Genomic DNA, 26,302 nt, shown 5'->3' on the forward strand with positions numbered 1-26,302 from the left:
ATATTTACATTGTGGTACTTTTTGGTTCTAAAACCCAAACATTCAATCAAACTATCATAACAATATCAATGGCTGAGTCGTTTACTTGCTTTGATGACTTTTGAAGAAAATTAAAGAAATACAATATATATTTTATAGCATGTTGCAGCAGCTCATTCTCACATTATGAAAAACTGTAACTTGGACATATTTGACCTTTTTGTTCATGACATGGAGGGGGGGGGAGAGTTAAAGAGAGAGAACGTACTTTCACTTGGCGCCTGAAGTGCTGGCAGACGGTCCCTAGCCGCAGCGGGCGGTGCTGCTACATCACTGCATGAATGACAGCGCACTGGACCGACGCAGGGAAACACTTCGCCGCTTCTCAGGAGCCGTGTCGGTCCGTTTGAGCGGCACCTCGCCTCACTTCACCGATACATCCGTAGAGAGACATGTCACCGTGAAGAGACAGCGTCCATCTTCGCTGGATTTAAAGCATGAAGGGATGACCAGCGTGTAGAGCTGACAGGCAAGTATCTGCTAACAGGTTGGCAAGCCTCGCTGTCATACATAAGTTTCACTCTGACAGCGAAATCTCACTGTTGTTTTGTGCATCATCTATTAGATTTCCTCGTTGCTGATTTCAAATATGTTTCTAATTTATAATGTGATAAAATGCATAGTGTAGGTAAGTTCGTTCAAATACATCTTTACGTATGCGTGAATCAGCCAGTAAGATAGTAACAATGCAGCTAGTTTCCTCTTACCAAAATCAATAGTGTAGAATTACTTTATGGAAACCTATCGAAAATTACAATTAGTAATACAATAGTTTCAGTCTGAACAGTCAGCTGAATACATTTGCAGGAATCAGGACGTCACATTTCTTTTTTTTGTTATGTTGCTTTTTTACAGACGCAACACAAAAAAACATAGTAGATGCTTACATAACTGCACCTGTTGTATATCAGATATAATCATTCCTGGACACCAAAAGGACATACAATTGCCTTGATGTTATCATTCTTCGAATCGTAATTTGTACAAACATGACCAATACATTAGAGACACGGTCCTTCCCCCCACATCAACAAGATGACCATACAATACCTGAACTGTTAAGTTAATAGGGCATTCGTTTTTATGAATCAGTGGATTAAAGCTTCTCTGTAGTGAGTCTTCACCTTATTTCACCTTATTCGCCTGAGCACACTTTTCTTCTAGAACATCCAGTCTTAGGGTTAAGCTTTACAAATGGGTTACGTTAACTGAAGGCATTACACTGTGGATTATCAATTGAAAGCAGCACTCTAAAACACACTTTTCGAAACAATAATGCTTTAATTTAACATTTAAAATATTGTTTTACTTGTGTATATATGCTTAAAACTGCATTGTGGTGATGTAGGAAGGGATCAGGGGAAAATGTTTAATACTAGCCACTGTTTACTGTGTGATTTATTTAGTAATTCATGTGATTCATTGTGATTCCATTAAATTGCCCTGTAAAGAGAAATCCTCCTCGGTTTTATGAACACACACTGCACAGTAACATTGATGTTAATAGTGGACATATTAACCTTGGCTGTGTTTCCTCTGTTTGGACGGCTGGCTTTTGTTCCGGTGAGCAGCAGAGGAGCTGACGGTAAATGAGAGGCCGTCACCATGCCCCCAGGGAAGTATGGGATGCAGGAGGAATGGGAGAAGAAGGGGGACCAGGAGATTGTGATGGACTTCCTGCTGCCGACTGGGATCTTTCTCAAATTCCCTGTGTCTCCAAACGACACCATCAAAACCCTCAAAAAGGTATGTCCCCTCTCATCCACATGCAATTATCAATAGCTACTTTTAGAAATCATAAAAACCTTCAGAGACTATGTTAATAATATCATCATAATATCTTATCTGTTAGAGCAGTGATTCTCAAATGGGGGTACGCGGACCCCTGGGGGTACGTTGGGGTACTGCAGGGGGTACGCGAGATTAAAAAAAAAAAAAAAAAAAAGGTTAATTAAAAAAATAATCTTAGTAGAATAAGTTAAATAGAAAACACAATTTTATATAAAACATTCCTAGAACCACCAAGGGGGTCCTCATATAAACATGTCAAATGTGTGTATTGTATTTGATAGTTTTTCACAATAACATATTACTTAAATTGAAAAACTCCTTGGAAAAATCTGTTTTATAAAAGTGTTATGTTGTTTTTTTTCATGCATAAAGTGAAAATATCCTTAGTTTCTTGTAATGCATACCACGAAGGAGTTAATACATCACACACTGAGGGAACATCACTATATTGTAATTATTTATATAGGCTTTTTCGATCAAAAATGTTCTGGATCGGTCAGGGGGTACTTGGCTGAGAAAATGTTTCAAAGGGGGTACATTACTGAAAAAAGTTTGAGAAGCACTGTGTTAGAGGATAGCACTATGTTTCTCATAGATTGCAATTGATTGTTTGCAGCACTGCGGCTCTGGTGACCACAGTTGTGAAATGCTGTTGTTGTTTACAGTATTTACTCAATATGCTTTTAGGCAAATTGGTTGACTTAATATTCCCTTCAGACATTAAACTAATTAAAACATGATAACATTCGAACAATGCTTGCTGGTGCTTTTCATTCATCTTGAAGTTTGATGCAACTATTAGTGGGAGCTACAGCTTTCCTCTCCTCGGTGTGCACGGCTCCAGCAGATCTGCTGCTAAATGTGCCAGTTTCTATGCCAACAGTTCTGCCACTTCAGGCTTTTTGATTAAGCTGTGTGAAGTAATGGTAATCTTGGAGGCTGTTAAGATGATTAAAGATTAAATGTCTTACCAACTGGGGGAATTCACATGGAATTTTAGAAAATGTTCAAAAACACCCAGGATCAATATCTTTGCAAAATCATAGTTCAAATGGCCTTTGTTACTCTTTATCCGTGTCTTTATTGACAGTTTAAAAAAAGTAATGATACCAGTCAATTTGTTCTAAATAACTGTTTCTATACGATTTGTTTTTACAAGACCCCTCAAGCACACACTTCACAGCAAACACCCTGTACACTTCAGCTCATCAACGCTCTGCTCTCAACCTCATGTGTTGCTGCTGTCTCTTGTTTCAGATGGTTTGGAAAAATGCCAGAAGCGAGGCCCTCTTCAGTGCTCTGGGTGATCCCGACGCATACGTCTTCACCTGCATCAACCAGACGGCAGAGAGAGAGGAACTGGAGGAAGAATGGAGACGCATAAGCGACATACGGCCCTTCATGTGTGTTCTGAGGCTGGTGGCGAGGGAGGGCGACCGGGTGGAAAAACTCACCAACACACAGATCAGCTGGTTGATCGGCAAAGGTCAGCAGGTCCTTCTCTAATAGAGTTCTGCAGCTTTATAGAGATATTAGTGGTTCTCTCATTATTAAAAAGAAGACAGGAGTTTTCTAGCCTGGTTCCAGTCCTCTGAATCACTGTCAGGGATGCAAACAGATTAGTATTGATCATTTCATTTAATAAGATAATGAAGTGAAACTAAATGGCTATTTCAGACTGAACTGCGGTTTTACTTCTTTATTCAGTCTGACTGTCACAAACAAGGGTGAAAGCTCTCTTGTTTTGGGTAACGAGGAAGATTTTGTAGTGTTTGTGTTGGTTTTACACATTGATTTAAGAAATATGTAGTCTTAAGAATATCTTAAGACTATCAACCGGTACCAGCTGTGATCTCATCCACTTTAATTTTTCTGCCACCATTTTTAAGGCTCCAGCAGAGGAAGGTGACGAACCCAATGTTTATCCCTGCACATAAAACTGTGATTGGCTCGGTTGTTTTTCCATTCAGGGAAACAGCCATAGCAACAGCAGCACTTTTAAAATGAATGAAATGAAGATGTGACAGTGATTCAGAGGTCTGGGACTAGACTGAGTTAAAGCTGCTCTGGAGGCAGAAATGATCCCATTGGCTGAGTGACAACTGAATAACTGCATTTGGAGCAGTTAGAAGAGTTAGAAAACTGTATTGGTATTTTTGTCTCTTTAATTCCTAATGGTAATGTTCTTGAAGGGTTGACATATTACTCACTAGCTATGAGATAATGTTTCTTACTTTAAAATAAAACTCATCTAGACTAAGTAATGCTTATTCATTTTTTCAGTTGCAGGAAGATTTCACTATATTCTCTGTTGCCTTGTTCACTTAGCTTCTGTTCAGTCAGTCCGGAAAAATTGTTTAGACTGAGTATAAACCACCGAAACATTGCAGAAGTTAACCTTTTATAAATAAATCTTTCAACCCGTGCAAAGCGTTCCTCTCACTGATTTTTTTTCCTGACACTGTCATTATGATTTTTTCAGGTCTCCATGAGTTTGAAGCCCAGAAGAACCACGAGGTGAATGAGTTTCGGACGAAGATGCGTGCATTTTGTGAAGAGAAGGCTCAGGAGCGCCAGATGTTGCCATGGCAGCAGTGGATGGAGTACAGCTTCCCATGTGACCTGGAGCCGTGCGTCTCCCCTCCAGAGTATGGGAGCGTAAAGTCAAAAAACACCAAGAAGATGTTCATCAATGTCATGTTTGAGGCTTCAGATGTGAGTAGATCTGCTGTTCTGTGAGTCATATTGGTTTGGATTTTAAGTAAATGTGAGCTCATTTGGAAAGCCCGCTCTCACGCCACAAACACCAACATGTAGGCTACATTCAGTTCGATTTTCTGTAATGCTGGAACCTTTATTTCTTATAAATGTATCTGTTACAGGAAAGCTTCATGCTGCAGCAGGACCCCCAGGACCCCCCAGTGGCTCTGATAAGGAGTGCCCTGAAGAAGAAGGCCACGGTCTTTCGCTCCGTGCGACAAGAGCCGGAGGATTTCACCTTGCAGGTCAACGGGAGGTGGGAGTTCATCTACGGGAAACATCCATTGTGCCAGTTCAAAGTGAGTAACTGCAGCAACAGCGTGTGGAAATAAAGCTCTGTTTTTTAGCTTTTTCTTCTGGTTATCAGTCAGAATGTAGCTGATTTTCCTCCATCATATTGTTTGTGTTTTGAATTTTGATCCTCTATTTTCACAAACCATCTACACAAAAATCTCTCTAACATGATACTTCTTAGTTATGTTGTTGTGTTGCTGATATGTGGTTTTGTGATTATTCCTAACAGTTTTTAGTGTGAAAAAGCAAATATTCTAGTATCACCACACCAAAAAAATAATCTTCCAGCACTTTTTTCAGAAGGTCCCACACGCTTCCAGACAACATTAGACCAGATGTAGTTTTCCACAATTCTTTCAAACAAGCACTGAATAATCTTACTGTGCATTTGTTTCAAATCCCTCAGGCTGCCTATATCTGCATGATGTTGTTTTAAAGGGATTTGAATACATATGTGGATAATGATTGCGAACAATCTGATCTGAGAGCTGTTTCCCAGTGGTTGTAGGTGATTTTATTTTCAGTGTTGTTTGTCTGCATGTTGCCTAAGTTCTGTGCGGGTGGTCCATGATAACTGAAATGATAGTCAGAACAGGAGTGAGCTGAGTCAAGGTTTTGGTGGCACAAGACTCTGCTGTTGAATTAAAATCTCCATCAACCTGCAGGGGTGACTCATATCTGTCTCGCAGCCCTGCAGAAAGGATCTGCATCCATCCACACATAATGAGATTTCAGTTGCATTAACCTACCGCAAATGAACAGCCTCCAGGAGTTAACCAGTGCTATCAGAACACTGGGAAATATCTGTGGGTGAGCTGACTGGTGGCTATAAACAACCTCTTCTTCTCTCTCTCTTTTACAGTACATCTTCCACTGTATAAGAAATGGCCAAAACCCTCTGGTCACCATGGTACACCACTCCACCATCCGCAGGTATCAGAATGACCAGGGCCTGTGCAGTCAGATATACAGAAACCGCTCCTTGTCCAGACCCCCTCCACTGCCCCTGAAGAAGGTAAGAGTTACACGTCTTTCATTAACAGCGGCAACTTTTTTTCTCTCCTCGCTCGTCACAGTTGTTCCTCGACAGGACTGTGGACTTTGGCCTACTTGAAACATGCTGTGCAACACGATGTTGATAATTGACTCTTCACTCCTCTTACTGTAGTTTGACATAGAGCACATATTGGCTACTTTGAAACTCCACTTGTAGAGTGAATTGTGTGTTTTCAAGTTTTAATGGCTTTACCAGATAAATGTCTAAGGTACCGATACTTCTATTGAAAGTGAACAGAAGTGTCCAGGAATTGCCTCTTCTCTTGCCTTTGGACTTTTCCTCCTAAGCCCCTGTCTAAAATGAATTGAGGTTGGGTTAAATATTAAATTAATTATTTCAGTTTCTTCTAGTGTGTTTCCCTTTCTTATTGTTGTTCTTCAAAGTGTCATTGTTATTTGTTTTCGTGTTGCCAAACAGGAAATTGTAGCAAGAGCTTTGCGGCTTTAAACTTCTGCGAAAGCTCTATGTGACTTAGAAAAGAATAGGGGATACAAATAAAATGTCCCTATCTTGTGACTCCTTCCTGCAGCAGAACACCTCCTCTCTATGGTCCATCAATGAGCCTTTCTACATTCACCTGCTGCAGGGCAGCCGAGTCAATGCCGACGAAGGAATGAAGGTTGGTGTGGTTTTACGTGGGTTTGTTGCTCAATGAAATGTGGCATTCACTTGTTTACCAATATCTCAATTTCAGTTGTAGGAACAGCAAGTTGACATGTAAATGACAGAGGGTCACATGATCCAGACCGCACGTTTCCCATAATTCAACGTGGCGGTTGGTTGAAACTTCAAAACAGGAAGTGGGGAGGGCCTATCTGCTTTTACATCTCATTCTGAGGCCTAGATTCTAAGAAAAAGAGACTGCAGCCTGTCACCCCTCTCTCGCTTTCAATGCACTTCTTTTTTGAAAGCGTTGCACACATTTTGTTACTACTGCAGATTGGCCATGACCTAAGTGTTAGTGTGTTTCAAAATGTTCATTAAAGGTAGTTTCCCTGTATATGTCCATGTAGAAATCCCATTTTTCTCAGTTTTCCTTTTTCCCCCTGACAAATAAGAAAACGAGTGAAAGGGGAACTCTGTTAATGCGTGTCTCTGTTTGTGAGTCATTTTCATAACTAACTATGTTACGGTTGAGATGGGTTATTAAGAGTAAGTGCACTTCCGGGCTGTTGCCTTAGAGCACATCATGACTCATGGCAAATGTGTCCTGTCACACAATTATCAGTCATGTCTGCATTTGGCAGGCAGAGGTTAGAAAACACGCCCTGAGGGAGAATAACCACTCATATATTTGGTAGTATAGCTTTAGACTATCTTGATTTGGCAAAAGGCACAAGCTTAATGGCCCCACAATATTGAATTTTGACTTTGGTGGTTGTTTATCATTTTGGACAGACTTTGCATAGGATTGAAAGGTGTTATGATTGTGTAGACCCTTTGACTCATAGCGTGACACAGGAAACTCTGAATCATCTCGTGAATTCTGTAAATCTTCCAAAAACAATCTCCCTCACGCAAACTTTTCAGCATCCAAACTCCATGTGATATGTCCATCTCATCCATACTGTTTGTGTCTGTGTTTCCCCTCTAGCTTGTGGTGCAGGCCGGCCTCTTCCATGGCAGCGAATTCCTCTGTAAGGTGGTGACAACCATGGAGGTGTCCGTGTGCTCTGAGCCGCTGTGGAATCAAAAGCTGGAGTTTGACATAAACGTGGCTGACCTGCCTCGCATGAGCCGCCTGTGCTTTGCACTCTATGCTGTCATCGAGAAGGCCAAGAAACCCCGCGGCACTAAAAAGAAGAATAAGAAAGCGGTGAGTTTGTCAAAAACTCATTATGTTTTCATTGCTTAGTTTACAACCTGTGATGGAGCAGGCGAGTACTTTGGGCTGGTGGTCGTGGGTGTGAAGTTGTTGGCAAGCACAAACAGATCTGCTTCCTCTCTGCTGCGTAGTGTGTGTAGTCAGTGCTGTGCTGCGGGGGTGTGTTGTGCTGCTGCGTCTGGTTGTGCAAGTGTGTTCCGTGGCAAGGCTGCGGTTAACATTTCATCCGCTTCAGCTCTTTTATCTGTACATCACTGCAAGGAAGGAAGGAATTGACAAACATTTTCAAGGAATTCCAAAATCATCCTATCAGTCGCCACGCGTGGTAACAGCTCCTCTGCTCGCGGTTAAGGCTTGAACTGAGTAGTTAAGGTCTACTAACTGTGCAACTAATACCAAACATTTGCTGCTTTCCTTTTTTAATTGCTCTATTAATTCAATATATTATAATTTAAGCCTGTTGCTTGGACAAAATATGCTTTTTAACTGTCGTCTCTAGCTTAATGTTTTAACAATGTTGTGTCATTTAATAGAAAACAATTGGCAGTTTAAATAATTAATGAATAATTTCTATTAGTCCCCGTCTTATTACATTAAAAATGTATTCCTATTAATATTTAAAATCAAGATTGTTTTGCAAAGGACAAGTACAGATAAACATTGACGTTGCAGAAGCAGTGTCTGATCTTCTCTATATGTGTAAACCCTTTTTCTTTTGGATTATTCGTTTTCCCCTGTTTTACGTTAGAGTAGGTAAGAAGCCTATACGTTTATTTTTCTCATTTGTTAGGTAAGATTTTTGTGTTAAAGGTTAGTTTGTTTTGTGGTTTTGTTACTCCTGTTTGTTATATTTGTAATCACACTTTCAGCATGTTTTTGTGAAAGTATTTTTGGATTCTGATTTGGTAATTAAATATACCAAACGACATGCTCTGCCTTGGCGTCCATGTTCTTGGGAGTGGGAAAAGTGGGGGAGGGTGAAACTTTGTGCTGCGCCTAGGTTCCCCTAGACCTGAGCGTAACAAAATGTGCAAATATGTATTATTATTAACACAGGACCAACTATCCATGACATCACGTTAAAAAACAAACAGACAATTGAAACAACAAAACTGAACAACTTGCTGAAGCATCGACACAAATAACGACTGGCCGATTTAGTTTAACTATTATAATTTTTGTCAAATGTAACCAGTGCCAATATTAGTAACACAGATAACATGCCAACAGAAGCACACATTTTAAAGTAATCGATCCTCTTGTCATTTACTTCATTCATGCACAAAACTATGACAGCAGTAGCAGTATTCTAAGAGACTTCACACACTGCTCACTGTACACTGACAAGTACAGTGAACAACAGCAAAATCCCCTTTTTTTTCTGCAACTGTGGTCTGGCCTATTGTTTTGAAGCATTGTGGGTAACATGTTTCTGAAGTCCGCCCAACATAGTGCCCAGGTGTGTTTATGTGCATCAAGGCCACTTCTGCTTTCTGAGCCACTTCTCTCTTCTTTTGCCCGTAAGAGAAGTCCTGCAGACAGACAGCAGTTGAGCTATTTTAGCTGTTATTGGTTTAGTGTGCATAGTCTCTTTTTCAGCCTGGTGCACTCAGTCTAAATGTGTGTGTGTTTTAAACAAATATCTTAGTCATGTTATATTTTTAGTAGTCACTGCCTAGGTCCTATTTTTACTATATCTAATATTATTACTATGTAATTAGTTTTGAACCAGAATCGTCAAAGTCCTTGGCTTGATGAATCGTGAATGAAATGCTGCCATGAACACCCTTTAAAAATGTTTTCTCATTAAATATTTACGTAATCTTAATGCTTTTTGATTTTAATACAAAATAGCAAAAGGAAATGTTATACTAGGAAGATAACAAAATAATTCAATACATTTTAGATTAATTGATGAAAGTAATTTACCTTTAAAAAATCATAAATATATATTTTTAGATAGAAAAATGTTCGCCTACTTTCTGCTTTCAAAAAAGCAGATGGATGTTAATTTAGATGTGGAGGCAAATTATTACAAACGATGACATAATCTATTCAAATCCAACTTTATTTGTATCGCCCAATATCATAAAACATGTTTGTCTCAGTGGGCTTTACAGATTAAAACAAACAACAACATTGTATATGATGGAGTTACAGCAAAATGAGAAGGTAGTGTGTGGAATAGAAATAAAATAAAATAAAAGTTATATTATTCACAAAAAATGTATTGATAAAACAAAAAATCTACATTCGTAAATCTGATCCTCTATTTGTATTGACACTTTAAATAAAAATTAGCGTACTCTCTCTTTATCTCTCTCCTGCTTTTTGCATGATTTTACTGCCTGCAGATGGTCTTCAAAGCCAAACAACAAACCATGTCCTCCTTGTCCCTCTCTTCAGGATTGTCCGATAGCCTGGGTGAACACCATGGTGTTCGACTACAAGGACCAGCTGAAGACTGGGGAGTTCCTCCTGTCCACATGGCCGTCTGTTCCTGGTACTCGCAGGCCTTCCCTTTTCTGCATTTCCTCCTTTTTAAAAACAACTCACATGTCGGCAGCTTTCTCCTCAGTGCCTGGCAGCCCCACAGTGAAAATGACATGTGGCGCAATCACAACCCCACACATTAACACCTAACGTGTTCGCACAAAATAGCCTTTTAAAGATATAGTAATCAGAGTTGGTAACTTCAACCTAAATTATGGATATATTTGTATTCGCTAAAATGATTTTATGTTTCTCTGCTGTTAGAAAAGCAAAACCCAATGTTGATTTTTGAGATATTGGAGTGATATGAATATGAAAATGTAGCCAGTAGTTAGTAGAATAGATTACAAGAAAAATTATTAACTCATCTACCAATGACTGGATGTGTCAGAACTTTCTCCAATTAAACAAAGATAAAACTGAGGTAATGGTTTTTGGAGCCAAGTCAGAACGTATAAAAGTTAGCACTGAGCTTCAGTCTGCAATGTTCAAAACAACAGATAAAGCCAGAAATCTAGGTGTAGTCATGGACTCTGACCTGAGTTTCAACAGTCACATTAAAACAGTTACTAAATCAGCCTGCTATCACCTAAAGAATATATCTAGGATTAAAAGACTAATGTCACAGCAGGATTTGGAAAAACTTGTCCATGCTTTTATCTTCAGTAGACTCGACTACTGCAATGGTGTCTTCACAGGTCTCACTAAAAAATCTATTAGAAAGCTGCAGCTGATTCAGAACGCCGCTGCTGGAGTCCTCACTGACACTAAGAAAGTGGATCACATCACTCCTGTTCTGAAGTCTTTACACTGGCTTCCTGTGTGTCAAAGAATAGATTTCAAAATACTGCTGCTGGTTTATAAAGCACTGAATGGTTTAGGCCCAAAATACATTTCTGACCTCCTGCTAAATTATGAACCATCCAGATCTCTCAGGTCTTCAGGGACTGGTCAGCTTTCTGTCCCCAGAGTCAGAACTAAACATGGTAAAGCAGCGTTCAGTTATTATGCTCCAAATATCTGGAACAAACTTCCAGAAACCTGCAGGTCCGCTGCAACTCTGACTACTTTTAAATCCAGACTGAAGACTTTTCTTTTTGTCGCTGCTTTTAATTGAACTATTCATATCTTAGACTGCACTGTAACTTTGATCCATGTACTTTTTCTTTTAATGTTTAATTAAACTATTCATATCTTAGACTGCACTGTAACTTTTATCCATGTATTTTTTCTTTTAATGTTTATTTTATTAGCTTTTCTTTTTAATGACTGATTTTAAATGCCATTTTCTTAATGTCTTTCATTTTTTGTAAAGCACTTTGAATTGCCTTGTGTTGAAAAGTGCTATATAAATAAACTTGCCTTGCCTTGCCTTGCCTTGCCTTGCCTTACCAAACGGCAACTTTAATAAATAAATGTTTTATCACAGATGACAAAACCGACCTGTTCAACCCAATGGGAACGGTGGAGAAGAACCCAAATGTAGACAGTGCTGCCGGGCTTCTCATCCGCTTCCCAAACATCCGGCCACATCCTCTCTATTACCCTCCACTGGACAAGGTACTTTTTCTCATAAGGATTTATTTGTTTGCATACGGAAATGTCTTATCTGTAGCACAGTGAGTCCAAAACATTCTCATCTGTTGTCAGGTGGGTGACATGGAGAAGAATGATGAAGCAGCCAATGCAACAAAAGAAGAGGTAGGACTTTCAACACCTCACATTTCACTATTCTCACTCAGTTAAAGGCTGTTACCTGCTAACCACATATTTCTACGTCTTTGTGGCATTTTGCTCTCTGCAGCTCATAAAACTAAAAGTAATCATGGACAACAAAAACTACACAGAGTTCTTTGAGGATGAGAAGGACCTTCTGTGGAAGCTCCGCACAGAAGTCCGTGACCGTTATCATGAAAGTCTGTCCAAGCTGCTCCTCATCACCAAGTGGAACCGACGCGAGGACGTAGTTCAGGTATTAATGGAGATTTTATATATATTCCTTACTATAATGTATTTAGTGTATCACATGTTTTCTTGTAAAGGTCTAGTCCTGAGAAACCACTGTCAGACTGGACTTTCCAATCAATAGGGCTGTAGACGATGCCTCATTTCTTAATGTTTAGCAGATACTGTATACTATTCATTACTCTAAATACAACTGACTGACTTGATGATTGAGTACTTTCTTTCCAAACTAAAAATATAATCCTCAAGCTGTTGCTAGAGTAAAATCAGGCGATTACCAAAGTCAGTTGTGCTTATTTGGTGTTAATTGTTCTCATTATAGTAAAAAGTGTAAATTGTATTCTCTTCAGATGGTGAGTTTACTGAGTAACTGGCGGGACCTCCCTGCCATCCATGCCCTGGAGCTGTTGGACTACAGTTTTCCCGACCCAGCCGTGCGGTCTTTCACCATCAGATGCCTCAGGAAGCTCAGGTACACATACATGCATTTATCCCGAATGCCGTAAGCCTGTAGACCAGGTGCTTGCAATCTTCTAGATTTTTCAACCCTAATATTTTACTCTACTCACTGTATGATCAGGGTCCTCATATGTTTGCCTTTGTAGTGTCTAAAACTGATATCAGTAGACAGATTTGATCTCATTTTTAACCTTAGCATCTGCAGCAATGATGCAATACCAGATATTTTATAATCAACAACATTTAGGCAAAACACGAGGTACATAAATCATGTTTTTTTTTTGCTGGAAACTTGACTCTAAGGGAGCCGGGAGAGTTAATTGCTACAGTTTCAACATTTCTTTGTTTGGCAGGTGTGACAAAGATACACCATGCAGAAATCTGCAATAGATTCTCCAGAAAAACGCGGGCAAAAATCCTTGATTATGCGATTAAACATGCGGGGTTTTTATGTGGATTTTATGCGGTGAAATTGCGGGAAGTTGCGAAATATGCTAAATATATATTTTTAAATATTGGGCTGTCTTATTTATTCTCTCTCACACACAACCTGCCATTACCGTTAAACCCCTTTACTATTCAATTAAACACATTCAATGTTTATTTATTGTAAAAGCAATTGGGCTATTTTAATCACACTCTCTCACACACACACACACACACACACACACTTCTCCGCCTCATTCTGTTTTCATTTACTCGTTCGTTATCTGACCAGCTTCAATCTTGTAGGCTTCTCACCTCGTTTCTTGTAGCCCTCGAAAGGGTTTTGGAGGTTGATGCCTCGGTGAACGTGAGTTGTTTGGCTTTCTTGTCCGCAGCAGCAGAAAGCATTTTCGAATGTTCGAATGTTTGAATGAATCAAAGTGGGTCGTCACCATAGCCGCGGGAAGTAGGGGTGCTGGGGGTGCTGCAGCACCCCCTGTTGACGAGTGGTGTACATTTGAGTGACCACCTAAATAAAAATGATTAAACTACATAAAATAGTTATGATTTACTTAAAATAAAATTAGCTGTATACAGTAGCATATATCAGGTGGCTTGAATTTATTTTCCAAATAAATAAAATCCGAGTCATCTAGGTCATAGGTCGTGGGAGAGTGACGTAATTGACGCGACACACACACTGCAGAGTGACAACTTTATAGAATGGCGCAAAAAGGATTTTGGATTTTTTTCTCCAACAAACAACCCAATAAAAAGAGTGGACCACCAGCTACTCCTCAGCCCACCACCTCTACAACTAGAGTAATATGACACAGAAGAGACTGACACATCTGACTTTAATGCATGTCCATAGTAACATTTTGGACAATGTGGATGTATCTGCTCTAATGAGGGTCTTCATTAGTGCCACCCCAGGCTACATTTGGAGTTTTGTGAAGCCCCAACACAAGGTAAGACGATATTTTTCCTTTAATGCTGCTGCCGCTGTGCAGTGTTTTGCCTTGTCAATCAGTTAAAATTGAATTCATAGTTTTATTAATATTGTAAATAATATTTTCTGACTATTTGTAATGTTATGTAGGTTTGTAAGACCCATAGTTAGAATGTGGGCATGTGCAGCTGTTGCTAAGGTCTATAATGGTTTATTAAAGTTAAGGCGAGACACCCCAGGTGAATAGGGTAATTTCTCCAGTTAATTACCTACAATAAGGCAATTGTTTCTTATATTACAAGTTTTCTGAATATGCAAATGAGCCATTATCTCATTAAATTTGCGCATATTTTAACACATTTCAGGAACCGAAATCTGAACTTTGGATAAAGCCAGGTTCAAAATTATCGTTTCATTTTGTAGTCATATTAGCATCTAAGGCTTTCACAGAAGGGATTTTGGATATCTCTTTGTATCACTCCATAAATCAGAAAATACTGTCAACAGCCCTAAAATATCAATTTTCGCCATGTTTCTAGGTATAACATCTTATATAATTCAGGCTATGAATGATCTATGAACAAACCCTTCTGTAAAAGCCTTCATAATATTGATAGGAATATTTGGTTTGGAAGGTTTGGTGTATGTACGTGCAACTGAAGTGGACATTTCGAACTCAGAGTAGGAGAAAAAACTCATTTTGAGAAAAGGACCTTTAAAGATTGCAGTGAGGCGCTAGCTAAACCCTCCTGTTCTTTTGACGACAGCTTGCGCATCGACGCACTCCGTGAAGGTATTTCATGTTCGGGGTCATTTGTGTTTTGTATAACCTTGCTTCGTGCAAGTGACAATTGTTGTTGTCTTCTCTGTGAACGTTTTTTTCGCCGTTCCTTTGCCATTTTGAGATTTACATTTCTAGCGGAAAGCTAACCAGGAAGTGATTGGAAGCACATCACGTGATGCATCTGAACGAATCACGTTGTCAGAAGTTGACACCAGCCAATGAGATTTCGTTTCTTGGTTTAAGACCCTTTTGTACTTTCACGATTGGTTGCTGATACAAAGGAAATGACCATATTTGGATCTGATGAGATTGTGCAGGAGAGACTCAGCTTTCCAACGATGACATGGTGCAAACAGCGGTCGCGGTACTTTATGTTACGTTAGAATCAGGGTTCGAGTTACGTGGGAGCCAATGGGAGCTGAGCTCCCATAAGGAGGTGCCTGAGCTCCCACGGACCCAATGAAATCAAACATCTGTGGGGGTCGCTAATATACATTACCAACAACCATTATTTTGATCACAAATAATGCATTTTTCAATGTAATGAGTATTATTTACGTTAACGAGGTAAATAGGCAAACAAAACAATGTTTTCCAAAAGAACTACGCATCGTATTCTCTCTTGAATGACAATATGCCTGCACTTCACCTCTAAGGTGCGCAATAAAATATTGCGCAATCTATGCCTGTGAGGCTGTGAACGTGCTGCGCGCGCCCGAAGAATGAACCGTTATATCAACATACATTCAAATATATTTACAAGATACACACATACTACGAGTACCGTAGGCTAGCAGACGAGTACTATGCCGCCCAAAAAAAGGCCACTGCTGCCGACGGGGTCTACAAGCCTGGCTAGTTTTGGTTTTCTCACAAAGAAACAAAAAACAGCTTTTGACAACCAAAATGCACCTGCTAGCGTGACAGCTAGCACTAACCTTGCAGCTACGGAGGATGCTGTCTTTGCTAGCGGACCTGATGCTGTTGAATGTGGGACCACCTGCACACACGAAGAAAGTTCCGAAGCGGAGCGGCATGAGGAGGCAGGAGGTACTGCTACAGAAGGACTGCCACTTAACTGGGGACACAATCAGTGGAGATCCTGGAAAGAAAGAAACCCCTGGCTGTTTTCAAAGGAGGGTGGTCTTGGATGCCTCGTCTGTAAGGAAGCCAAGACTCTCTTACTTTCGGAGAAAAAATATGGAACGCATTTGGCGGATGCCTGGATCAATGGGACTGTGAGTAGCCCTGTGCAGAAGCAGTTGGGGAATTTGTTTTACATACACCGCGACTCTATTGCTCATAAACGAGCTGTTGAAATAGCGGAGCTCAAACTAAAACAAGTGCTTCCGAAGAAAGTTGCAGAACTCAGCTCCAGCCTGTTTAATGAGACAGCTAGTTCGTTCAGGGCAGCCTATACTGTCGCTAAAGAAAGAATGCCTTATACAAAATTGAAACCCATTATGCAACTTAATGAGATGAATGGTGCGACAGTCGGCCCTGCTCACAGATCCGATCATTCATGTGCCCAGATTGTGGAGCACATTGCACAAGAGATGAAAAAGAAATGTATTTCTAATATCAAATCACTTGATTCCCGTATTAGTCTAACGCTAGACGAAAGCACAATTCATGGACGCGCATACCTGATTATTTATGTCAGGTGCGATGTCACTGGGAATGGAGATATGGACAATGTGTATTTTGACATTGTTGAACTGGACCAGGGCACTGATGCAGAGTCGCTGTGTGGCGCACTGAAAAACAGCCTCCAGGCGGGGGGAATGGATGAAAAGTTTCTTCGTAAAAACCTAATTAGCATAGCCACAGACGGTGCTGCCGTGCTAACCGGGAGACAGACTGGACTCATAGCCAGGCTGAAAAAGGATTTCCCTCGTCTTCAGGCAGTTCATTGTCTAGCTCATCGTTTGGAATTAGCGGTGAATGATTCATTGAAGGCTGTGGCAGGCTGTAATCATTTAGAGTTTGTCCTCGCTAAACTCTATTCTCTTTACCACCAGTCCACGAAAAGCCCCAGGGAGTTAGAGGAAGCGGCTGCGGAACTGAACATGCAGATTCTGAAAATCGGACAAGTCTTTACAATTAGATGGGTTTCCAGCAGTTACAACACTGTCAAAGCTGTACTGAAGGACTTCCCAGTGTTAGCACATCACTTTAAATCTGCTAGTGAAGATGGCTCACGTTCCGGTGCAGAGAAAGCCAAGTACACTGGTTTACTAAAGCATCTGACATCCACTGGATTCCTCACTGATTTAGCGACAATGAAAGACGTGTTACGTGAACTACAAAGTCTCTCCCTGAAACTACAGAAACGCGACACGTCCCTGGTTGATGCAAGCCGCTACATAGATCAGACGATCGAGGTGCTCTCTGCCATGAAGGACAACGATGGGAAAACTGAACTAAAAGTCAAAGCGGGCATAACAAGCGGCCAGTTCAAAGGGGTTGATATTAGAGAAACTCAACCTAAAGTAAAGAAGTCCCAATTTTACCAGTCAATCCTTGATAATCTCACCAGGCGTCTCCCCGATAGTGAGCTGGTAACTATGTTGAAGCAGGGCTCGACATTATAAATGGCCCGCTGGCCCGGAAGCACTATTTAGACACCCCGGGCCAGCATAACGTACTTTCCACTTGCCCGCTCGGGCCACTAAAAATATTGGTTTAAAAAAAAAAATCCTGTGGTATTTTGACTAGCAATTTAGTTAAATTGTTTCGTTTATCAACGCTACAACATAGCGTTCCGTGAGTCGGTTGTCGTTGTTGGAGGAAAAGCAAACAGCTGTTTGCTGAGGAGCTCAGCGCGAGCAGGCTCCCGTGAGCGGGAGCGCGAGCAGGCTCCCGTGAGCGGGAGCGCGCTCCTTCACTACAGACTATCGCGCCACCTAACCACCTAACCATTCGTCAAAATGTTTTTAATACCAGCGGTAACCGGCCAAGCGCCGTGCAAAAAACAATCTTCAAATAAAAGAAAGTCACCGGAGGAGTTAAAGGAGAGTGACAGGGAGCATGAGAAGAAGAGGGAGAGAAAGTTTCAGCCAGCTTGATCGATGGAGTTGGCTTCTATAGAGTGGTGCAGTGACGCATCCTAAAACCCTTTTATAATCTATCGATTAGATTTATGATTCGAAAATTATAAAAGTAGGGTAGACATGTGGAGATTATCCGGCTGAACAAAACGTGCATTTGGGTCATTCTACAGAAAAGGTGGAAGTGCTGTCACTTACTTTTGCAGACACCAAAATACATGACGTTGACCTAATACTCACATTCATTATGTTGAATAAATAGAGATTGTCTTTGCAATGGTACTAAATAAAAAATGGTTTTATACGTAAATTGCAATTTATTTAAAATGCCAAGTTCAAGGAACTGCCTTGGAAGTGGAGCCTATAGTTTTAATTTAAAAGATTGTTTTTGCTACACAAAACGCTTTTATTTTTGAAATAATGTACTGTCTCTGAAGTGCCTCCTGTAACAAGAGATCATTTGAGACAGTGCAGTGGACAAAGACATAAGGAAAGTCAGATACTTCTTACTTTGTTTGTTAAAGGTGTAATTTTTATCTTCAAATTTTACATGCGTCTTTCAAGTCTGTCATTAGTGTTACTCATTGCATAGCCCTAGGGGTGAACATTTGAATGGGAAAATGTATTGTATTGAAGAGTTAAACGATTTTGATATTGACTGAAGCCATATTTGGTCTGACACAGGGCAGCCATTTTGTTAAAATGGTAGTGTTTTCTCCAAATTGTCACTGGTGTTAGCGTCACTGGTGTTACTCTTCTTCCTGGTAACACGTAACACCAGTGACATTCCTATACAAATAAGCTTTGTATAAAGTATACAAAATATTAAAAAAATTAAAATACTTTAAGCTCTACTTGTTGTGGATTCATCAAGATAAGAGTTAGTTATTGATATTTAACAGGTTTTAGAAGGAATATATTTCAGCAGATTTGTATCACCCAGATTCCACCTTTTCTGTAGAATGACCCATTTATCAGGTTAGTTTTCCACAGACCTTATTTCCAGCTATTTTCCAAAACCCTGTGGAGAAATCCCATTGCTTTTTGTCGAGGGAACCAGCAGCTTACTTCCTGGTTTTAGGATGCGTCACTGGCTGCACCTCTCAATATGATGCCAATATAAACAAAGTCTTCTGTCGGCTCTGTACATCAATGCCGACCTATGCTGACAAGTAAGTGAAGAGTAGAAAATATAAAGGTATTGGCGAAATGTCCCAGCAGTTTAGGATAATGAAGGTTCTAATCTAATCTATAGCCATTACATGTCTAACTCCTAATTACAGGAAGGCAGAAAGTGCATTATACAAATAATAATACTCATAATAATAGCAGAAATGTTTTAACAATGACCACAATATCTTTATTTTAATAAACCATATATGAACAATTGAGGAAAATGAGGAAGAACTGATGATTCAAATGTTGTAGTACAAGTAGTAATGTAGCATAAATTACTATTGCAACAATGTGTTAATTTTCTTCATTATTAGTCGATTTTTTTTTTTGGTGGACGCATGCTCCGGGCCAGTGGTTACAATGGTGGGGCCAGTGATAATACAAGTCCACCGGCCCGGAGGGCCAGTGGCATTTTACCCTTAATGTCTACCCCTGTTGAAGCCTCTGGATCAGCACTTCTGGCCAAAAGAGAGGACAGAGCTTGTTCTGTTTGGAGAAAGGGAGGTGGGGAAGTTTGCTAAACTTCTCGGAGAGTCTGCAACTGAAGCTGTCAGTGAGTTCAGAGACTGGAAACTACAACAACAAGGCAAGGAACATCAGGGTAAAACCTTGAAAAGAATGATAGTGGCGAGCAACACTGTTCTTCCGACATCTGCAGAGTGCGAGAGGGGCTTTTCGGCATGCAATGACACCGACTGCAAGACCAGGAACCGGCTGCGAGCCAGAAGCCTCAACGCATTGTTGTTTGTGGACTTAAATGGGCCTCTTATCAACACATTTGACCCTTTACCATTCATCCAATCGTGGATAAATAAAGGACATCGGACTTCCACATCATGGGTTCCAGGACCGCGACCACAGCCTGCTGAAAACAGACCACTTTGGGCTATTTTATCTGCGTAAAGGTGCGTGTGTGTCTGTGTGTGCGTGTGTGTTTGTTGGACCACGTAAAGTGAAGTCAGTCTCTCTCTCGTTTTATCTGTGAGAGCTAATTTTTGTATTTTCTTTAATTTGTATAGCTCTTACGTTGTTATTGATTGTGTACGAGTTCATGTGTTTGAGCATGCGCAGTCTGTCCTGAAGTTGTGGAGAGAGAGTAAAACCTAATAAACGGAGGCGCTGTTTGTGACGCTCCACAAGTACAGAGTTCCTGAGTTTTTGTGATTTTGTAATTATCTTTGAAGCCCTAACACATCAGACACTAATTGTATACTCTCAAGGGTGTGCAATATATACCATCAGTTGGAGTCTGCACCGCCAAGGTGCGCAATACATTATTGCGCAATCTATGCCTGTGCACGTGCGCGCGTGCAGGCGCAGGCATGCGTTAGTTTTAAAGACCCCCATAGAGCTCAGTTTATAACTCGAACCCTGGTTAGAATGCTAACTTTTGGTGAATTTAGGAGAAATATACAGACGCAAATAGACCAACTATAGTAAAATTAACACTTAAATGTGTATTTTGTACGTTTTCCTTCCAAAAGCCTGAAAGAAAACATGTTATGGAATCAAAATAGTACAACATCTCAAAATTGACCAGTGCATGAAAAACGATGTTTTTGCCTGCCGTGTCTCGCCTTTAACAAACAATGTATGCGGCTCGTATCGCTGACAGCCGGGCCCGGCTCCGCACCGCCTTTTTTTTTTTTTTAAGCCGCTCCCTCCGCACTTTTGGCAGCACCCCCTGAGCAAAATGACTTCCCGCGGCTATGGTCGTCACCGTCGATTTTCTCTTATGCTCCAACACACAGTTGCACGGGGTGCAGAATAGTTTCCCCCCACTTTCGTGCAAGACATCGGGGTACTGCTTTGCCCGGTCTTTAGCAGAAATGTCCGTCGGTAAATGAGATGGATTCGATTTTTTCATTTTGCTGATTATGCGGTAAATTATGCGATCGCATAATCGCGTTTTTCTGGAGGGTCTGATAGATACATGCTGTACCTTTTATATTTATGTGCATGTTTTTGCTCATATCTATATAGCATCACACATTTTGACTTTAAACTTCCTCCCCACAGTGATGCTGAACTGCTGCAGTACCTAATCCAGCTGGTCCAGGTCCTGAAGTACGAGTCCTACTTAGACTGTGACCTCACCACTTTCCTGCTGGAAAGGGCTTTGTCCAACTGGAGGATAGGACACTTCCTGTTTTGGCATCTCAGGTGAGATGCTATCCAGCAGAAAAACACAAAATTGATGGCATCTGCACCCTTTTGTTTGACAAGAGAATTTGTGTTTACTGTAGGTCAGAGATTCATGTGACGTCTGTGAGTTTACGTTTTGGTCTGATTCTGGAAGCATACTGCAGAGGAAACATCCACCACATCAAGCTTTTATCCAAACAGGTAATCCCATCACACTAAAACAAGCTGACGTCAAGCCCAGAAACTATGATATTGTTTTGTACTAAATCTCAGTCTTATCTCTCCCACATAGATCGAGGCCCTGGGCAAAATGAAGGCCCTGAGTGACTTTGTGAAGTCGGGCTCCCAGAAGATGACAGCGGATGACCTGAAGCTGTGTATCAGACAGGAGTCGTACATGGAGGCTCTGTCAGACCTGCTGTCCCCGCTCAACCCCAGCGTCATCCTCGCTGACATCTGGTTAGTGACATGCACACAAACGGTTGGGTATTCAGGGTTAGCTTTGGTCACTCTCTATGTTTACTGAATTACGAAATATGACATTTACTTAGCATACAGTATACAGTAGAACAATTAACCCATAATCATCACAAAACCAGTAGACTTTGTTTGATTTAGAATTGCACTTAATGCCATCTTACAGTTTTTTCTCACAGCTGAAATTATTAAGTATTTTTACTCTTTCCCAAACCATCTTTATCCCCTTATTTTTAAAGAAATACAATATTGGCTCTTACTTGATTGTCCTTGACCGAATTTTACAATTTCTTAGGTAAGGCAAGGCAAGTTTATTTATATAGCACTTTTCAACACAAGGCAATTCAAAGTGCTTTACAAAAAATGAAAGACATTAAGAAAATGGCATTTAAAATCAGTCATTAAAAAGAAAAGCTAATAAAATAAACATTAAAAGAAAAAATACATGGATCAAAGTTACAGTGCAGTCTAAGATATGAATAGTTCAATTAAAAGCAGCGACAAAAAGAAGATAGGCCTAAATCATTAACAACGCCAAGTAAAAATGTAACCAGGGTTAAAAACTGCAATGTATTTTGTGAAACAGGAATTTTCTAAACTTTACAATACACTTGTCTGCAGTCTTGGTCCTGTCGCTGTTATAGTGATAACATGTTTGTTTGTGGTTGCAGTGCAGACAGGTGCAGGTTTATGGACTCCAAGATGAAGCCGATCTGGCTGATGTATAACCCCAAGGTTCAAGAAGACATGGTTGGCATCATCTTCAAGAGCGGAGATGGTGAGAAACAAGAACATCTGAAGACATGGCCACACACATTCAGCACACTTTAGCATAGAGTAGCTACATAGTGTCAAGATTTAAGCTAAAGTTGACTAAAGTTTAGCACAAAAATTGCAAGGTTACACATTAAAATAGCCTGTGACATCCACTATGAATTGACTTGTGTTGAAAGGTGCTAAATAAATAACTTGCCTTGCCTAAAGATAAACATACCCAGCCGGTTTGGAAAAGACAAAAAATACCAGTGTAAAGTTAGCATGACATTTAAGTTTGATTAATCTTGTCAGAAGAGTCAGAGTCCTTGGCTTGATGAATCATGAAGTAAATGCTGCCATGAACACCGTTTTAAAAAATGTTTCTCATTACATATTTACATTATCTTAATGCTTTTTTATTTGAATACAAATCTAACAAAAGGAAATGTTGACAATAAAATCAAGATATATATTTTTTCTATAAATATATACTTTTTTCTACTTTTCTCCTAGATCTTCGCCAAGACATGTTGACCCTCCAGATGATCCAGCTCATGGAGAATTTATGGAAGAAAGAAGGCCTGGATCTCAGGTAACGTGGGAGCAGCTCTCTGCAGCAGCTGTTGATTATTTTGCACAAGGAAGTCTTCTAGACCAACCTAATAATGTTACTTTCACCATACATTTACAGGATGATCCCATATGGCTGCTTGTCCACTGGGAACAAGATGGGGCTCATTGAAGTTGTGAAGAACTCCGACACCATCGCCAACATCCAGCGTAACAGCAGCAACAGTGCCTTATTAACCGCTGCCTTCAACAAGGATGCCCTTCTCAACTGGCTCAAATCTAAGAATCCTGAGTGAGTATGATGGGCAACTTTTACATAATGGTTTTATTTGAAGTCATATAATGTCATTTTATGGAGCCCCTAAGGGACATGAAAAGAAGAAAAAAAAGAGAGAAAAAGAAAAGTCGGGATAACGGGTTAGTTTCTCGTGCTCACGAGAAACTATCCCGGCTTTTCTTTTTTTTTTTTTTGAGAAAGTTACCGGTGCGCCAAGGAGGAAGTGGAGCACACAGGAGACAACAATTTCATTGCAGACTGTTATGTTTATGTGGGGAAATGACAGTGCATACATTATTTGAGATATATTTCGAACTCAGACTTAATTTTAAGGACATTTCGGCCACGAGAAACTAACCCGTTATCCAGACTTTCATGTCCCTTTAGGGCTCCGTATCATCTTATACAATGAAGATATTGTATTAATGTCTCTAGAAGTGATGACCCGGTTAAACTCCAGGAACTCAGCGTTGGGTCCATTATATCAACATAAAACGCTGCTAAGAGCCACAGATTTTATCCAGAGCTGTTGCCGAATTATATTCGATACTAGTTTTAGTCATGTTTTGTCTGTATGAAGTGTGTACAACAAAAACAAATGTTGTGCTTATTTTATACTTTTTTTTTGTTTAATTGATTAATTTGAAAGTCATATAGGTAAAAATAACGATGATAACACAATCAAAAAATAACAAGCAACCCCCTTAAACTTAGAATAGGTCCATTGGATTCTCGTAAAAATCTACAACACGAATGCGTCCGAGCGCATTGTGACAAACATAGCAAAAGGGTTCACAACAATAACACCTTAAATATTTTTAATACTAAAGGGAATTGACACGCAATGATGTGTGAAATGTGTCACAGCCGCTGGCTTTGTTTTAAACAGATATTTTTATTATTGTTGGTTATACTTTACCATTTTTTTATAGTTACAAACAGTATAGCAGCAGATGCAAGTACATAACAGGAAATACAAATCCGGCTGGTATGTAAACCGATAATGAATGACCAAAAGTTCATAGAAGAGAGTTTAATTGTTGAACACGTGCTGCAGCATTTTGAATTAGCTGAAGCGACTTAACTTACTTTTTGGTACACCCTGATAATAAAGAGTTACAATAATCCAGCCTTGAAGTAACGAATGCAGGTCTCCCTTGAAAAAGAGATCTATGATCTCAATGGGACCAATCTGATTAAATAAAGGTTTGAATTGAAATGAAATGCATGGACTAGTTTCTCTGCATCGTTTTGAGGCAAGATATGCCTGATTTTTGCAATGTTACGTAGATGAAAGAAGGCGGTCCTTGAGATTGTCCAAAGCGACATTAAAAAAACACGTAATCAGGTTACATTTCTTGTAGGATTACAATGTTAGGAAAACCCAAAAAAGAGCATATTATGTTTGAGGTAAAAGGATCAGATTTAATTTCTTCTTTGTAAGCTGTACTTTTCTGTAGGCTAATACTTTAAGTGGGAATCTATACGCCTACTACCTGAATTTGCTTTATGGTTTTCACTTTCTTTAGTTCATTCATTCTTCTTTTTATTCAGTAGGTGAACCTATATATGCTTATAACAACATTACAGTGTTCTCAACCGTTTAACCTTTTTTTCATACTGCTTGAAAAAGCTAATTAACGAGGGGTATATGATATGCTAATGAATAAACATGTGAAAAAAATCCCACTCTTGCTTTGTTGCTTATTTCTCTGATCTTTTTTCTCATCAGGGATAAACTGGAGCAGGCAATAGAAGAGTTCACACTGTCCTGCGCTGGCTACTGTGTAGCTACTTACGTCCTGGGCATTGGAGATCGTCACAACGACAATATCATGATCAGGGAAACTGGACAGGTGAGTCTTACCTCTGTGATATCTTTCATCACATTACAGCACTAAACTCTACCACAAGGGGGCGATTAAACATATGAGTGTGAGATGTGTGGCTGTCTGTGCTCTGTTTCATAATGTAGTATGTAACACTTAATACAATTGGCCAAAAATAATGGGATAGTAGATGTCACTGCTGCTGAAAAGGAACATTTCACCCTAAATCAAAAATATATATTTTTACTCTAACAAGTAGTGCTTGATATCCAACAATCTGTATTTCTTTGGTGTAATTTACCAAGATGTGTGCTTACTAGTTGGGGAGTGTAGTTTGGTAGGTAAGTTCTAGGGCTGTGCAATTAATCGTATTTTAATCGCGATTACGATTATAGCTTGCGACGATTATGAAAACAGCATAATTGACAAAATACGATTATTTTGCTGGGTGCGCTTTCGCCTCTCCCTAAAAGCCCACTCGGCCACGTGGGAGTGACATGTGTTGTGAGTGTTCAGCGAGAGCGAAGATGTCAGAACAAGAGCAGCAACTCGTTAAAAAGAAGGGTAAAACTATTTCCACTATTTGCAAGTACTTTGCCATTACATTTCACATCGCTAAAGATATGTGCACTGTTAGCAACCAGGGCTTTAAGCAACTTGTCAACACGTTGGACAAGCGTTACGCGATGCCGTCTCGGTATTATTTCAGCAGGTCTGCGCTGCCTGCACTATATGACAAATGCCGTGGGGAAGTTGAGAGAGATGTGGCTTCAGCTGACTACTTTGCTACCACAACAGACCTATGGTCTAGCCCAGGGGTGCCCAACCAGTCGATCGCGAGATGTGTCTACAAATAGAACAACAATATTCTGTTTTATCGTTAATGTCCTGTAACATAATCTTCCTGTGCCAAAATAATGCACTTGAACGCATCAAAGCTTTGTGATTGGCCGGCGTCACATGTGTCGGAGCGTGGCTGAGGGTCTTCAGTACAGGTGGCAATATCGTCACCTGCCTGCGCTCATCTCTGAAACCAGACCATGTAAACGGGCTGTTGTTTATTGCAAAAAATCTTTAAGAGATGACATGAGCAGCCCTACCAGCATTTGCCATGGTGGCCTACATTTTTTTTTATTTGGTCTTAAATTGTAGTTCAACATTTATTTCCTGTTACTTC

General features: G+C 40.1%; 1 protein-coding gene across 1 annotated transcript in view; it reads left to right on the forward strand.

The window, feature by feature from the left end:
- The first annotated feature begins 266 nt into the window (after positions 1 to 266).
- pik3cd (phosphatidylinositol-4,5-bisphosphate 3-kinase, catalytic subunit delta) overlaps positions 267 to 26,302 on the forward strand; it is a 28,939-nt gene continuing 2,903 nt past the window's right edge. The window contains exons 1-20 of the mRNA XM_034209173.1: positions 267 to 508; positions 1,611 to 1,785; positions 3,088 to 3,316; positions 4,313 to 4,545; positions 4,713 to 4,889; positions 5,747 to 5,899; positions 6,471 to 6,560; positions 7,536 to 7,757; positions 10,173 to 10,269; positions 11,689 to 11,819; positions 11,910 to 11,960; positions 12,064 to 12,231; positions 12,575 to 12,696; positions 21,091 to 21,234; positions 21,318 to 21,417; positions 21,509 to 21,675; positions 22,365 to 22,471; positions 22,963 to 23,041; positions 23,141 to 23,311; positions 25,029 to 25,152. Coding sequence (XP_034065064.1) covers positions 1,645 to 1,785; positions 3,088 to 3,316; positions 4,313 to 4,545; positions 4,713 to 4,889; positions 5,747 to 5,899; positions 6,471 to 6,560; positions 7,536 to 7,757; positions 10,173 to 10,269; positions 11,689 to 11,819; positions 11,910 to 11,960; positions 12,064 to 12,231; positions 12,575 to 12,696; positions 21,091 to 21,234; positions 21,318 to 21,417; positions 21,509 to 21,675; positions 22,365 to 22,471; positions 22,963 to 23,041; positions 23,141 to 23,311; positions 25,029 to 25,152 — 2,706 coding nt within the window. The 5' untranslated portion in view covers positions 267 to 508; positions 1,611 to 1,644. The remainder of the gene's footprint in view (positions 509 to 1,610; positions 1,786 to 3,087; positions 3,317 to 4,312; positions 4,546 to 4,712; positions 4,890 to 5,746; positions 5,900 to 6,470; positions 6,561 to 7,535; positions 7,758 to 10,172; positions 10,270 to 11,688; positions 11,820 to 11,909; positions 11,961 to 12,063; positions 12,232 to 12,574; positions 12,697 to 21,090; positions 21,235 to 21,317; positions 21,418 to 21,508; positions 21,676 to 22,364; positions 22,472 to 22,962; positions 23,042 to 23,140; positions 23,312 to 25,028; positions 25,153 to 26,302) is intronic.

Source organism: Gymnodraco acuticeps, unplaced genomic scaffold (genome assembly GCF_902827175.1).
Source record: "Gymnodraco acuticeps unplaced genomic scaffold, fGymAcu1.1, whole genome shotgun sequence".
Classification (NCBI taxonomy): domain Eukaryota; kingdom Metazoa; phylum Chordata; class Actinopteri; order Perciformes; family Bathydraconidae; genus Gymnodraco; species Gymnodraco acuticeps.